This window comes from Halyomorpha halys, unplaced genomic scaffold (assembly GCF_000696795.3).
Source record: "Halyomorpha halys isolate HHAL.00 unplaced genomic scaffold, Hhal_1.1 Scaffold263.1, whole genome shotgun sequence".
Lineage (NCBI taxonomy): Eukaryota > Metazoa > Arthropoda > Insecta > Hemiptera > Pentatomidae > Halyomorpha > Halyomorpha halys.
The window spans coordinates 954,455-970,143 of NW_027105032.1; the positions used below are offsets into that span (position 1 = coordinate 954,455).

The window sequence follows — 15,689 nt, forward strand, 5'->3', positions numbered from 1 at the left end:
TTTAAAAACTCACTAACGCTTCGGCCCTCAGGTCATTTTCTTAGAGACAACCTATAAAAATTTTTTGTTTTTATAATAATTACATTATTTCCTTAACTACGTACTGATATCTTTGGCCATACCTTAAATATTGATGTCCTTTTTTTTAAAAACTTATTTGCTGACTAATTGCCCATGTCACATCTTTAAAATAAATTAAATATTAAAACATCATAACAACTTCAAAAATTTTTTGTTTTTAAATTGATTACTTATAAAACTTTTTATATCTTGAATTTAAAAACTTTTTTGTACAAATAATCCCCTCTTTTTCACAAATATTCATAATTTATAAAAGCCCTCCTTCAACATTTTTAAATTTAATTTCAATAATTTTTATGAACCCTTTTTTTGGACAAAAATAAGAATCAATGTGATTATTAATTAGTATTAAATAATAAATTTTAAGATTTCTAAGGTACTAAGGCAATCGAACCTCGACGAACCTACTGCATCACACAGATACGCCCTCAATACAATAAAGATCTATTAAATCACAATAAAACTAACGGCAATAGATAATACTTGTAATTTTACAATTACCACAGTACTCGCTCATCATTTAGCAATTAAACCTTGTTATTCCCCATCTCTATCAATTGCTGAACAAATTTAACAATCCGTACCTAATTACACAAATCCATACCCGTAGTTACATTTCCAATCCACAAGTCGAAAAAGAAAAAAAATGGACTGTTAAACGATACCGCTCACCTATTCGGTGATTAGTTACAGAAGGTTAGGAACTAATGTGGCGTAGAGACTGGGAGAAAACATGAATAATAATGAATATTATTATACCCAAGATGAAAAATATCTTCATTTAGTAACTTGGCGGAATATTATCTCTCAGCACCTACGTATATACGGTTTAGATCTTAATTAGCAATGGAGGAGTTATACGTTTGAAAGAAATGTAAAAAAAAAAATTAATATATATATATTAAAGTGATTCAGCAAGTAGTTAAGATTACTAATCAAAATTTTAATTTCATATTTCAAGTTTCAAATTACAGCAATTGCAAAATAATTACAATTACTTTGACCCAACTTTGACGAAAACATTTTATCTTTTAGAACATAGTGCAAGATCTTAAAAAGTGGTATACATGGCATGGATGATATGTTGAAATATTTATTATCAATTAAAAAAAAAATACACTTTACGAAATGTTTTAAATTACCACTTTAAAATTAATTGAATTCCGTACAAGAAATAAGAAAATGAAAAAGGAAGTTAAATTGTCTACAAATATCACTTAAATAAAACAATTTATGTAAATCTTTTAAAAATATTTTTATAAATTTTATATTAAAATCAAGCTAAAAATCCTAATTGTATTCAAAAACATTTTATTAATCTCCTTTGTAAAAATTAAACTTTAAGTAGTAAAATGAAAATTATTTAAACATTAAATTTTTTTTTCTTATTGTACGAGATCTTAAAAATATTATTATTGCACCAATTAAGTATAGTACAATTAGTGCCTGTTGTATAGTTTTCTTATAAAGATTATTATTGTTTTTAGCTTTTAAATTATGCTTCTAAAATTCTTTAAAAAAAAAAAAAAATGGGCTAGAAGAAGTTCATTAAAAGCTTATTAAAAATGTTTTCTAAATTGTTTTAGGTTTTTCTTACTTTGACTTTGTATCAATTTTATTAAATAATAAGTAAGAATTAATTTTTTATTGTTTAACTTTAGAAGATTATTAAAAATTTAATTTTAAAGATAGCGAGTTGAAACCTCATCATTAAATGTTAGTGCGTCATACAACCACTCTCTACAGAGTAACTTTGAAAATATTTCAATAGTTTATTTAATTGATTATTAAGTATACACCTATTATAGAAATTGTTCATAGTAAGATCCCTAAAACGTTGCAACATTTTTTATTGAACAAAAAAAATGTGATTTGTCTATAAATATAATTTAAGAAAAGATGTACATATCATCATATTATATTACTTTTTGTATTTCGTTGCAAATTGGAAACAATTATTGTTTATAACCAACAACATGGCGACGCAGATAGAGTTTTCAACATTTGTAATATGTTTCCAACCATTTGATCCAATAATGAGCTCATTATCCTCAACATAATATCGTGGAAAACTGGAGTCCATTTTGCCATTTAATGCAATGCTAATTTGGCAATCTTCCATTATTTTAGTATTAAACGCAGCTTCGTAACACTTCATGGCGGTTGGTTTGATAAAAATAAAAACTAACTCACTAGTTAATTCAGTTCCGCCATGTTTAACTCCGAATTGTATTTCATAATAACTTTCCGAACTGATTCTCGCTGTATATTATTTAATAATAATAGGAACAAATTTAAAATTTTGATGTAATTATATTATTTTGCAACGCACTTACTTTCACGGTAGTACATCAGTGCCACTCTGGTTCTGTTTGAATTATTTAAGGAAGGTGAAATTGTATTTAATTTATAACAAACGTTAATTGAGACATTATACAATATAAAAAAAAATTAATAATAATGAATGATATATTTGCATATATATTTTGTGAACATAACATCTTACTTAACATTGATATATATTTAAAATATCCCTTAGACGTTTCGGCCCTCCTCCCCCAGGATTTCTTATCTAATACATAAATGTTTTAAAAGATTATTACTCTATTCTATATATAGAAAATTGTATTAGATTTGATCATTAACTGTAATGAAATTATTTAAATATATTCTTCTTCTATTTGAAACCTATAAAAGAGAATTAATTATAAAATTTCGTACCCTTTTGCATCAGAATGTTGAGAAGGATATTGTATGAAACTTCTAAAGATTATCGGGGAAAATTAATGGTTACGATTTTAATTTTAAACATAAAATTGTAAGAACGTTGAACATATTCATTGTAAAATGTAAACAAAGCAACGTTAACATTTAAAGTATTAAATTTATCAATATTCAGTTTTTATTATTATCACTTTATTGCTATCCGGTCATTTACATAAGTAATGTGAACTTAATTAAGTTTTGTGTTAGTTTTTTAAGGTAATATATCTATGAAAATAATTAAATATTTGAGGAACAACCAGAACTTTAAGTATACGCTTAATTTTACCACATGTTATAACCTAATGAATTTTTTTAATAGATATAATATTGTTAGTATATTTAATGGAATAAATTTCCTACCTGTAGTAATTCCAAGCCTAGCGTGGAGTGCAGATTTCCTTTCTTCCTCTTGCCTCCAGATATCAGCATCCCTTAACCAAGCAACTTTTCCTAAAAAAGAAAAATAATAATAATAAATTAGTTATTATAAGGAAAAATATTTATTTTCATTAAAATACATCTTAAAATATATCTGATTGTATTTATTTAAAAAAATATTGCAACTCAAGATAAATAGAAAACTAAGTTACAAGACAGAAATAGTAAATTCAACAACAGTACTCTTCAGTTTAAGAATAATGTTATGTAACTAGAGTAGTATCCCGCTTACCAGTCCCTTGTATTAAAGCGAGGGTAAAAAGAAAATAAATCGCTGAGAAACAATAACTTAGTAATTTTAGAAACTGAAAAATCGTTATACGTTTTAAATGATAGAACAAATTCCATTGTCATAAAAAAAAAAAAAAAAAAAAATCAAATCCAAATTCCATTGCATTGTATTTTTTACCTAATATATGAGTTACATTATAATTGGATTTTTTTCATTTGTGCAATCCGGATTAACCGGCTATGTTATAGTCTAGACGTATAAGTGGGGTTTTATTGTAGTTAAAATTTATATATACTTTCACTTATTATATTAAAAGTTTCCATCTTCTTAAGCCGTCGAATGCAATTTTTCTAATAGTTTTTACGAGACACTAAACACTAAAAGAGATCCCCTTCAGAAATCAGGGCAAATCTGTCACAGCTCGCGGATTAATCGGTCTTCGACGATGGAGACACCAACGCACGGATAAGCGGGAGTGCAGGTAAGTTATCCGATGCCGAAGGGTCAGCTAACCATTGTCGCCGAGGGTAGACGTTCTCGCACGATTTGGTGATCACAGCGGGTTCTATTTTTCCCCCTTTGTGTTGTCCATAGTTTTTTCCATGTATAAATCCTCCTTTCAAACATTGGTTTTTTTAATGTATCATTCAACCATCCTGACAGCAGAAGAGCATTGTCGAAACTCGGTACTTCTTCGAGCATTAAAGTCTCTAAAATTTCCATACGTCGTAGGTTTCTGTAAACCCAATTAAAATAACTGTTATTATTTTTTAATACTTTGAAAATCACTATCACTATGTTTGCCTTATTGCAATTACCTCAGACCATTAAAGCGATTTTTATTGAATATAAAAAAAAGATCGTTAACTTTATGAAAATTTATCTAAATAGTTTTCTTAACGGCATTAAAGCGTTTTGTACTGTTTGAAAATGTTTTAGTGTTTTAAGACTAAATAACTAGTACGCATTTACTGCAGCAAATTTTATTTGTTAATAATAATGTGTAAGCTATTAAGTAATGCAGACTATTCTAATTGCAGAAGATGATGAACTTTTGTAGTTAAGAATATATTAAGTCTTCGAGTTGCAAGATTATCTGCAAAAGGTTTTTTCAAAAGAAATAAATTAATGTCTTTACGGATACCATTTTCTTTTTAGCTCGGAATTCCAAATGAGTAGTAAGATAGGAATTCATTTAACCGTTCAACCTTCAAGCTTCCTCTTCTCGGATAGTTTCTCACAATTCAATCGGGAAGGTTCTCTTGAAGAAGCTTGAAGATCTGAAGAAAAAGAAACACCGATGGAACCGAACTGTTTGGAACGGTCCGCCGCACATCATCAGTCACCAATGAGTCGACTCCAACCTGATCCACCCTCAGGAGGCCGCCAGCTGCCACGACAGCACGAACAGATGCTTTCAACACACCGGGGCCTTCCTTGTTTTACCACCTCAATCTGTAATGTCACCGGCAAACAGTCTGTGTTTACTACCGGGGTTGGATGTCTGGTTACCCTTCTAACGGTGTGCAAGTTCGGTTGGAACAACTCAGCAGGAGCACAAGATTTTTTATTACAACCAAATAAATAATTGGGCCTAAGAATAACCGTTTATACGAATTATCAAAATTAGGCTATACTGTAATATTTAAATAAGAATTAGGAAACCATTTATAAAAAATGATTCAGAAATTTATCAAAATACAGGCAAAACAGAGAGGCACCAAATCTCTATGATTACAAAACAGCATAAACAAGAAGAATATTTTTATTTAATTATTACAAAGAATAATTTAAAAATCGTATCCAATTTTAAACATTAAAATGAATACATAAATATTCCTAGTTGATACCAAAATAAAATTAATATTTTTGCTTTTCTTAAACTGTTAAAAAAAAAAAAGAGTAATTTTGTTTGTTCGATTTTTCAAATTTTATAATAGAGCTTTTTTTTTAATGCTAAAATGGTCTTACAAATGTTTTTTATGTTTTATGTTATTACACATTTTAAGTGTTCAATGTTTTCAGTTCATATGTGGTAAAAGCATGGAATCGAAGGTCTTTTCTAACCTTTAACAAATTGTGGATTAGTTCAGCCCTTTTTTATTGAATGTTGTAAATTTATTTAAGAGTTAGAAAAAAATATCCTGCATATCTTTCGATATTTTATTGCAAATGAAAAATTTCAACTGAAAGAGTTAACAATGAAAAAAAGGACTTCTTCAAGTTAATTTCTGTAATTTCAAATAGTTATTAAGGACTGATAATAGTAAACAGAATATAATGTTTACTATTTTGTGTTAACGAGGTCGAATATGGTGCATATATTGCCCGATATGGTTATTTCTATTGTCAAATGTTAATGTTGTAATCAAAACGTGTGTTTGATCGGAAGAGTAAGCAAGTATAAATGACCAGATCTTAATCCCCATTCCCAAAACCCCTGAACCCCACAATCCTCTACCAGAAGAGATGAATTAATCCGGACGACGGGAGATAAGGAGAGCTGTTGGTGACATCCAACATGGCGTCGGACCCCACCGAATCGGATCAGGGGTTCTTTGTCCGGGAGGCGGATTCAATTGACGCCCACGTAAATAAATTGGCTCCTCTACCTGGCCAGGTATTGTCGTCTTGGAGGAAGAAAAGAACAGAGAAAGCTCTGGAAATGTTTTATACCAGCCCGGCTTTGTAGGATGTGTTCAGCTGCCTTGCCTTCGCATTCCTATAGCTGGGAGCTTGGCGGGGGGTGTGAGGTGTTCATTAACTTTTGCAAAAGGTGAATCAAGGAGTCACAAAAATTAAGGGATTAATTGTTTATCCATCCTAGGGGGGATCATGTTTTATAATCAAATTATATATTATTCATATTTAAAAAACTTTTTTTGATATAGTTAACTTATCTATATAAAAGGCCAGGTTTTTATAAATGTTATAACTTCTTTGTTTAAAAAATATGAAATAAATGAATCTATAGTATTTCATTCATGTTAAGTACAAACTAATTTTCATTTGAATGATGCACGTCTGTAATAACTAATTCCATTTTTTTTTATAATATAAATTAGAAATTTAAAAAATACAGGTTGGTAATATAAATAGTAAATATAGAATCATTACTTTTATTCATTAATATTTCTAAATAATAATTTTAATCTAAAAAATAATTTATAACAAAATAAATTAGAGGAAAGAAATATTAGGGTAACTTACAAATCTTATATAAGAGACTTATAATTAAGACTCAAAAAAATATATTACTATTAATCAATATAATATAGTTTAGTAAAAAATAATTTTTAGTATTAATTCTATTATTTTATTAATCAACGGAATTTATTTTCATTCGTCATAACATAGACCATGAAGTAAAATTGACAATAAGTTAACTGTATTTCACATGTTAGGCACATGAGGGAAATAGTAGCGCAATTTTTACTTGAAAAAAAAAAATAGAAAATAAAAAAATAATGCTATAAAAGTAGGTATCTCACTCAGCTCATTTTCTTCAGTCTAACAATGCAAATGTCCATGAAATTGTCATTAAATAAAACCTAAACAATAGATAATTTATGATTTCTTGAAAAATCGTTAAGTATAATTTAACCTGAAAATGCTAAATTAAATAAATTTTTATATGTTTCGATGGAAAAATAATTAAAATTATACTTTTACATTTGATAGTGATTGTATTCATCTTGATACATTAGTATCAGGTATCCTCCATGGCTGAAACGAACAAGAGGCGGAGCAGGTATTGAAATGTATCAGGTAATCTGTATTCAAATATATTCAGAGCATATTGTAGCAGTAGGGTTGGAGCCACGCAGGTGTGCCTCGCGCCAATGTTTGCTCGCCTAAAGAATGGGTAATGTATCCTTCACAATGGACCAGGTGGCGCGCACAACCAACCCCTCGAAGGGTTGAGTTCGGGCACACTCGCGTACTGTATCGGATACAGCGGTCTACCGCCAGATGCCTCCTTTAAGATTCTTCTAACGTTCTTTTATCAAAGACTTTACTTTTTTATTTATCCTTTCTTGCCTTCCCTTTCTTCATTTTTTTCGTCACGGGTCTGAAAGGTGGTTAGAAGCCGTTACGATGTTTCAATAAGCTGTTTCTGATGTAACAGATAATGTCTGGGCCTAAAACGAACTAATTCAGCAGATTGCATTGGAAACCTCACCAAGTCGTGTGTGATCATTCACAAACCTCAAATTATATTGTGCATAAAAATATACAAGTTATATATATTCGTGCAAGCAATAATACCTCTCATGAGTCCAAGAAAATTTAAGAACCATTAAAAAAAAAAATGATCAACACAGATGGTTGAGACGAAATATCTCCAGAATGATTTTTAAAAAGTATATGTACTTACATAAATCGTATGCTTGATTTGATAAAATATAAAATTCAAAATATTGCCAAATAACACGAATATTATTCTGACTAAATTTTATTTAGTAAGAAGATTCAGTCTTTTATTGATCGAAAATGTCACAAGTTTCTACATTTCTAATAGGTGGGGCTGAATATAGTGATGAATTTTTGGACAAAATCAGAAATATGATTGAATTTACTGTTTTAAAACAAACTTAATTTTCAAAAATCTTTTATCTCAGCATGAAAATCTGGAAGGGCACGATCATTCTTCTATGTAAACCCTCCCGGGAAAAAGATATATTTCATAGCTATGAGTACAATACAATAAAGATTCAAAAATATTAACACATTCTTATTACCATATAATATTTATAAACATTAGGGAAGTTTTAAAAAACACCTATTTATTCCACCTTAATTTAAATTCGAATTTTAGTCAAAATGAATTGGAAATAAAATAATTATTTATTAAAAATGAAGTGATTTGAAAGAGGTAAAACACTGTTAACTCTTTTTTATGAATGTTTATTCCCACCTGCTTTATTTATTTATTTTTTTATTAAATAAGAGCTTTTATTCAGCTAAATGATTTCGTCAATCGATTTCAGTGGTTCGTTCTTTCAGGTCCATTTTAGTGATTTGTAAGAAAGTGATTTATAAAATTTGCTTACTTTGAAGATATTAAAATTTTTATTTAAGAAGAGAATCATCTATTGCAAATATGAACATGAAATTTTTATAATTAAAATATAGTTTGCTGATATGTATGACTATATTTTGTCATAGTTGAAGGTAAATTTTTTTTTTTTTCATTTTCTATCTCAATTGGGACAATTTATAATTTGTAAAAGAGTTAGGCGGTAGTTCTGAAAAGGATATAAGTCAGTAGGAGTTTCGAAAACGAGAAGGAAAGTCGTAAAAAGAAGTAAACTTGATAAGTTCGCGACTTCACCTTAGGAGTCGGCCTTGTTAAAACTTTTAATGGGTTCCTGGACTTAGCATCTCTTGTATTTTAGGTGACTCTGTCTCTCCACTATTTACTATTATATTTCTAATTTTTAAAAAGATAAGTCTAATAATCACTAAATAAAACTGCAAATAATCTATAACATACAATGAATTACAGGTAAAATTACTTTGGAGATTTTTCCAAACTTTATACTTTATTAACACATTATATTATAACTTATTATAGTTGGTGTCTCAATTCAAACAGGAGTTATATTATTATATATTGTATAATCTACCATAAAGGTATTGTGTAACAATACTGAAATAAATGTCATTTGGTCACGGACAAGCTGAATCCTATAACGTATATCGGATTTATCATCCCTTTCGCGGATATTATTTCAAAGATATATCTCTATAATACGATGTGGTCTAATAATAAGGCAACTGCCAATTTCCAACGAGGGTGTGTCCAGACAAAGGCAAAGCGCCCAATGGAATAATACAGCGAATAAAAAAAAAATCCGCCTATCCGTTTTTCTGATCGGGGTAGGACAACCCTATCGGAGTATTAAATGACCGCCCCCTCCCCCCTACAATGGAATTAGATTTAAATAAAAACCATAAATCATTAAATATTACAGAGGCATGTGCGATGGCGGCTGTATCAATCAAATGCTTCGACACAGCCGTGAAATGGTTGCCAGATGGCCGATCTGCATCTCTATTGCTGCAAGGGTTGCGAGCTAACATGGCGGCCGAAATACAACCTTTATTTACATCTGTTATTGTATTAATAAATAAATGTATTTCGTCATTCCTTTGTATTTATTATTATAGTAAATGCATATTTCCATTTATGAATATTCTGCGTTAACATTTTACAGTATTTGTTGTTGGGCGTTAATTGTGCTTTATTTGAAATTTAAAAATTTTATATAAAGTCACCAGATGCTAAGGTGATTTAAGGATAAAAACCGACATAGTTGTAAATTTTTAACTACAGTAAAATATTTTTACTTAGTGATATGAGTAATTTTTTACAATGATTTAAAAAAAATAAATATTCAATTGTATGTTGTTATTGGAAATTATAACATGAAACAGTTTGAATAAGTTTTGATATTTGTTAAGTCCGAAAGAATTAACAATACGATTTATATTCTATAAAAACAAAATAGGTCGTTTACTACATATATATTATTCAAACTTCAAGAATTCATTGGAGAGAAAGATAAGTTGATTTTGTTGGGTATAGGTACTGATCTTTTGGGATTTGAGCGGTATTGCGTTGCAGTGAAACGTTAATTGTATCTAATGATCGTATATGAATTTAAACTTGTACATTAATAGGCACAAAGAATAATTTAATTTTATCTTCATAAAAATGTCTATCAAACAAAAAATTCTACTCCTTGTGATATCTCTGAAATCTAGATAAAGAAACTAAAATATGTGAATGCAGAAGAAGAAGAATTAAACAATTATATCTCCAATTGAAGAACAAACTGTGATAGTTGACTAAATTCGGTATAATATATGAAGTTTAGATCTAAAAACTAATGGACGGTTTTAGTAGTTGGATAAATTTTTTTTTTTTATTTATTTTTTGTTTTTAATTTTGTATCCTATTTATTATTGACTAAATTGTGTTTTATACGTAATATTGTGTATTTTGTCTTATTGATAGTATAGTTACACATAACTCATTTATATTAGTCCAGAACTTATAGAAAATATAGAACGTCATCCTTAACTCTAAAATCGTTGGAGATGACCCTATAAACGGTTATATCCAGTAATATATCCTCTGGGATCCCTGAAATCTGTAGAAACATGAGATCTTCCGTTAAGGGTAGAAGATGGGTCAAAAAAAAAAAAAAAAATGAGGCAGTAGAGGGTAAAAAGGTTAAAAAGTGTGTGAATCCAAGGAGGGTGGCTTTCCACAGGTTTATGGAAAGGGGAGACATCGTGAATGGGGAAAAAATGATGACCTACATCGACCATTCATACCTCGTCCACCCTCAGTCTATCACTTCATGAATAAGGGGACTATCCGTTCTGTAGTATTTTATTTGTATAGATATTCTTTTTGGACTGGGATATAGAGAAATTAATCCAAAATTTAAATATCAGGTTTAATCCACAAAATTAAATGATTGATACTATGTGTCTTTTAGAAGTTACATAATTTTAATATTGTCAGAAAACATGAATTGTTCTAATAAATAGGAAATGCTTTAAACAATATTTATTATATTTTATTTGTGTCAATAGAAAAAGTCCTGATTTGTGAATAACATAAAGATATCAATAGCATTAGTCCAAATTTGTGAACAACATAAAGATATCAACTGGATTTATACCAAATATCAAATATAACGTAATAATTTCTGAAATATACTCAACTTTTTATCACAAGTTTATTGATTATTTTTTTCTTTTTTGCTTTCTTAATTATACTGTTAACTTTTTTTAACTCTTATTCTGGTATTATACCTATTCATTTGAGCTTTTAAGATAAAGTTGATATACTCATAATAAACCTTATTTTCATAAAAATAAATAAATAAGGTATATTATTTTTGTTATATATTATAATATTAATTATAATAAGTTATAATAATTACATATAAAGTGACGTATTTAATTTTTATTATATGAGTATATAAGTGTAAATACAGGACATAGAGAAACCCCACCAAAAAAAAAAAATTAATATACTATCATCATGGTATAGTAACAGTAATATTTATAATAGTATATTATAAATTATTAATTAGTTAACTTATACATCTCTATCATTAAGATTCAATATACAGTAATTAAAATTATGTTTTTACATCATGAGTAAAATACAATTATGTTCAAAAATATTCATTTATAATTATATTACCTTAAATAGTTATGAACATTACATAGGTCATTACTATTTTATTTCTGTTTAATCAGTAAGGAAATTATCTCAAGGTAATGATTTCACAAAGTTATTATGTTTTAGGAAAATGTCAAGTATTGTTGGGTTAAGGATTATAATATATTATCTTTCGAAATCAAATAGGAAGGATAACGGTCGTATTTTTTTATACCTATCTCTTTTTATAGAATGCAATTAAAATAACAATACTTGTTGATTCCAAAAACGCCGTAAAATCCATATAAGAGGAGATCCTAGGGTTCCCACGAGATATACAGAGGGGTAAGTAACCTACTTTACCGGAATCTACTGAAACCAACCCCTCTTTTCTGGTAAAAAAAGAACCTCTCCATTCAGCACAAGCTTAAAAAACTGTCGAAAAAAAAGCCACCCCTCTTGGTTTTTAACGTAGAAAAAGAACTCCATAGGAAGGCTTTTTTTATAGAAAAATTCATTTACAGATTTTCGGTAAAGTTCTCACAAGGAGAAGTACGTTTAAGGTGTATTCCCACGGAATCCGTCGTTGTTTCCGCGGATTGTAGTTTTTTAGCCAGATTCAACGGATTTGGTATCTAGTGATCCGTCTATGTCTGAAACTCCCCTTACATATCCCCTACCCCCTCATTATTTATGCTCAATAGCTAACGGAAAAAATATCTTTGATAAATAGTCCTATAACTGTAAACACGATAAAAATTTTAAAAAATAGGGATTGGACGAATTCTTATGACAACGGTTTTCATTACAAAGCAATTGTTAAAGTCTTATTTTTAATTGCTCTTGCTAAAATTGGTGAAGGACGCCAACAACTAAAATAATTTCTAGTTCCGTAATTAATTTTTTTTTAGGAGTTTCATACTTACGGAATGAAATTATGTTGTATTTTTACATTTAATTAAACAATAGTGGAAAGTTTATTAGTACCTGAAAAGTTTTAAGACTTAAAATTAACAAATTTCTCCATAAACATTTATTAATTATTATAAAGACCTGGGACATGAATGGAAAACACAAAAAACTGTTGTTTTGTGTTTCATTTTATATTTATAATCTACTCTGTTAAGGCAGAATTTCTAGAAAAGAATATTTTAAATATATGTAGCAATTTATTTTTCGAAATCTTTAAATTAGATCTTAAAATCATTAAAATCAAAGAAAAAAATAATCTTAATTAATTAATATTAAAGAAAAATGTGTTTTTAAAACATAATTCTTAAATCTTAGATAGCTGAAAAAAATTGATTTGAATATTAATTATTTAAAAATAATTAAATTCTAGTAATTAATATATATTATATACACAACAATGATTATATACACAATTATGAATTTGCCTATACTAAATTATCAACATAATAATTAATGCACCTACTAAAATATGTTATTCTTTATAATATTTATATTATAATAATTATATAATATATTTATTATATATTCTTTTAAATTGTCATCTACGATTTACGATGTCGAAATTTGAAGAAAACATAACAAGACTTAACTTATCATAGATTCAGAATAATTTTAAATTTTGAAAATACAATTATAAAAAAATAAATAAATATATACATCCCACATCGCTTTGGAAGATTTATCACCGTTTTGTTTTATCTAAAATTTATTTATTCCTGTTTCTTTCTTTTTCTTTATTCATTACTTTTTTAAAATTCAGAATACTCCATAAACTTTTATGTATTAGGTACGTATCTCGTTTTTATCGAGCCTTCTTTTTCATGATTCATACAAGATCGGGCCAGAATGTCATTACCTTGTTAAGGGAAGAAGAAGAACAAGAAGAAAGAGAAAAGAAAAAAAATTACGGAAAGGAATGAACTGTTCTTTTTCCCAGAGTTTTATCATCCTTGTTAACATCTGCTGAATATTTAGACCAAGCTCGTATTACCATCATTATTTCACCATTCTCTGGTAATTACGACTAGAGCCAAGTCCCATGAGTTTAGATAAGGGACCATAATTTGCATTAGTAATTTGGTAATAACATTTTTTTATTTTATACTTGTCTATCGATTTTATGTGATTTAATTGCGTATATTTATTTTTCATAGTTTCGAAGTATTATCAAATATTTTCATTTTGTAGAAATCTTCTCATCATTGATCATGGCAAGGATGTGAATGTCTTAACATTTATTTATTTCTTTTTTTTTTTTTTTAATATCCTCAAACTAGATTTTTTTAGTTATTTAAGATTTAAGAATAATGATCTAGAAAAAAAATTTTAAAAATTAATTTTTTAGTAAAGTAAAGTTTTACAGTTTAATTTTTGATTTACGGAACGTATACTAGAGGCTAAATCGACCTCATTTGAAAAATAAATTGCTTCATATATTCAGAAGTTTCTTCTAAAGAAATACTACAACTTGGCGAAAACATAATTATAAATTAAATATATTATAATACATAGAGTCAAATTTTCAATGTAATTCCCTTTTTTTGTGCGTAATTTTTAATTACTGGTTACTGGGATTATTTTGAGATACTATGTCTACTTCCTCAGCTTTTTTTTTCTAATTAGCATTAGTATTACAACTTAAGGTAAAACAAGAGATTAAAAAAAATATTGTAGTGTCTGATTTTAACGTATTTAAAAGTCAGATAGTGAAACAAATTAATATAAATTATTGCCATAACGAAAATAATGATAAATTCATAAAAGTGAGGTGTATGTATCATAGATGGGAAATCGGCCTATTTTATGATACATTTATATATTTTTTTTTTTGCTCAACCATGTTTTAGGATATAATTCTTATTATTATTATATATATTATATATAAACTCTATGATTTGACTTTAAGTGAAAAGGAAGAAAATTGTGTAATCTAAAAGCACTGAAAAAAATTTTTTATAAGTTTTTTAAATATCAAAGATTTTTCATTTTCTTATCTGAATATATGTTATCCAAAATTTCGCGTTATCTGAAATGGCTTTTGTCGCATTATTCCAGATAACCGGGGTTAATTAAGGAACAGATCCAGTTAAATATTCAATTCTTTATTATAAGATGAGATCCCTTTTATCCTCCCGGAATGATAATGACAACTAAGCAGAGAGATAATAAAAGGACTTTGACTTGTCAACTCGAGCACGTAGAAGCGCGGGCGGGCCTCTGCGAGGGGTTGAATTGAAAGGACCAACTCCCGCCGCTTTAAAAGAACTACAATTTCAATAATGGCGGCTAAGTGATTGACCCTTTTGAAAATTCCAGGTCGCTGGAGTCTGGTAGATTCCAGGCATGTACTGGATTAGCATTCTTGTGAGGGGGTGGTAGGAGGGCTGTGTATTGGTAATCTTCCGGACCGATGGGCTCCCTACGGTAATGGACTAGTCCTCTCTTATCATAGGAGGACACTCTTCTTTAATATCGCTTCTCGGCCGAATTGCTTCTACGAAGTATATGTAATAAAAGCTATAATTATTTTTAATGACGAAAATTAAATTTTCAAAATCTGACGAATAAAATGGAGGGCATATGATAAAATAAAAATTAATATACAAATATTTCGACTTTATTAACAATTCACAAACTAAAAAGAGAGAGAGAAAAAAAAGACAATACTGTATGTAATAGGAAAATTCCAATATTATTAAATATTTTACCAATCTGTTTCCCCAATTCAGACATCATTAGTAAATCACATGAACCAACAAAATAACACTTCTCAAACCCAATGGAAACATAAGGTTGACAGTCCATCATTCCAAGACCTCACAACACATCCTTTCTGGTCTCTTGACGTGAGATATGCTGTATTAGATTGTATTGTATTATATGATCTTATATATTTCCGTACTGATAGTTAATTAGTAAAATTTTGATTACTTAATTATTTACTGATATATAATGGGTTTATGGCTTTATAAAAATTTATTATATTGTTTTTAAACGTTATTCGTTTATCCA

General features: G+C 28.3%; 1 protein-coding gene across 4 annotated transcripts in view; it reads right to left on the minus strand.

The window, feature by feature from the left end:
• Positions 1-15,689, minus strand: part of LOC106680472 (POU domain, class 2, transcription factor 3) — a 135,989-nt gene that overhangs the window by 39,495 nt on the left and 80,805 nt on the right. For all 4 annotated transcript variants that reach the window (XM_024359257.2, XM_024359256.2, XM_014420208.2 and 1 more), the window contains one exon: positions 3,208-3,297. In XM_024359257.2, coding sequence (XP_024215025.1) covers positions 3,208-3,297 — 90 coding nt within the window. The remainder of the gene's footprint in view (positions 1-3,207; positions 3,298-15,689) is intronic.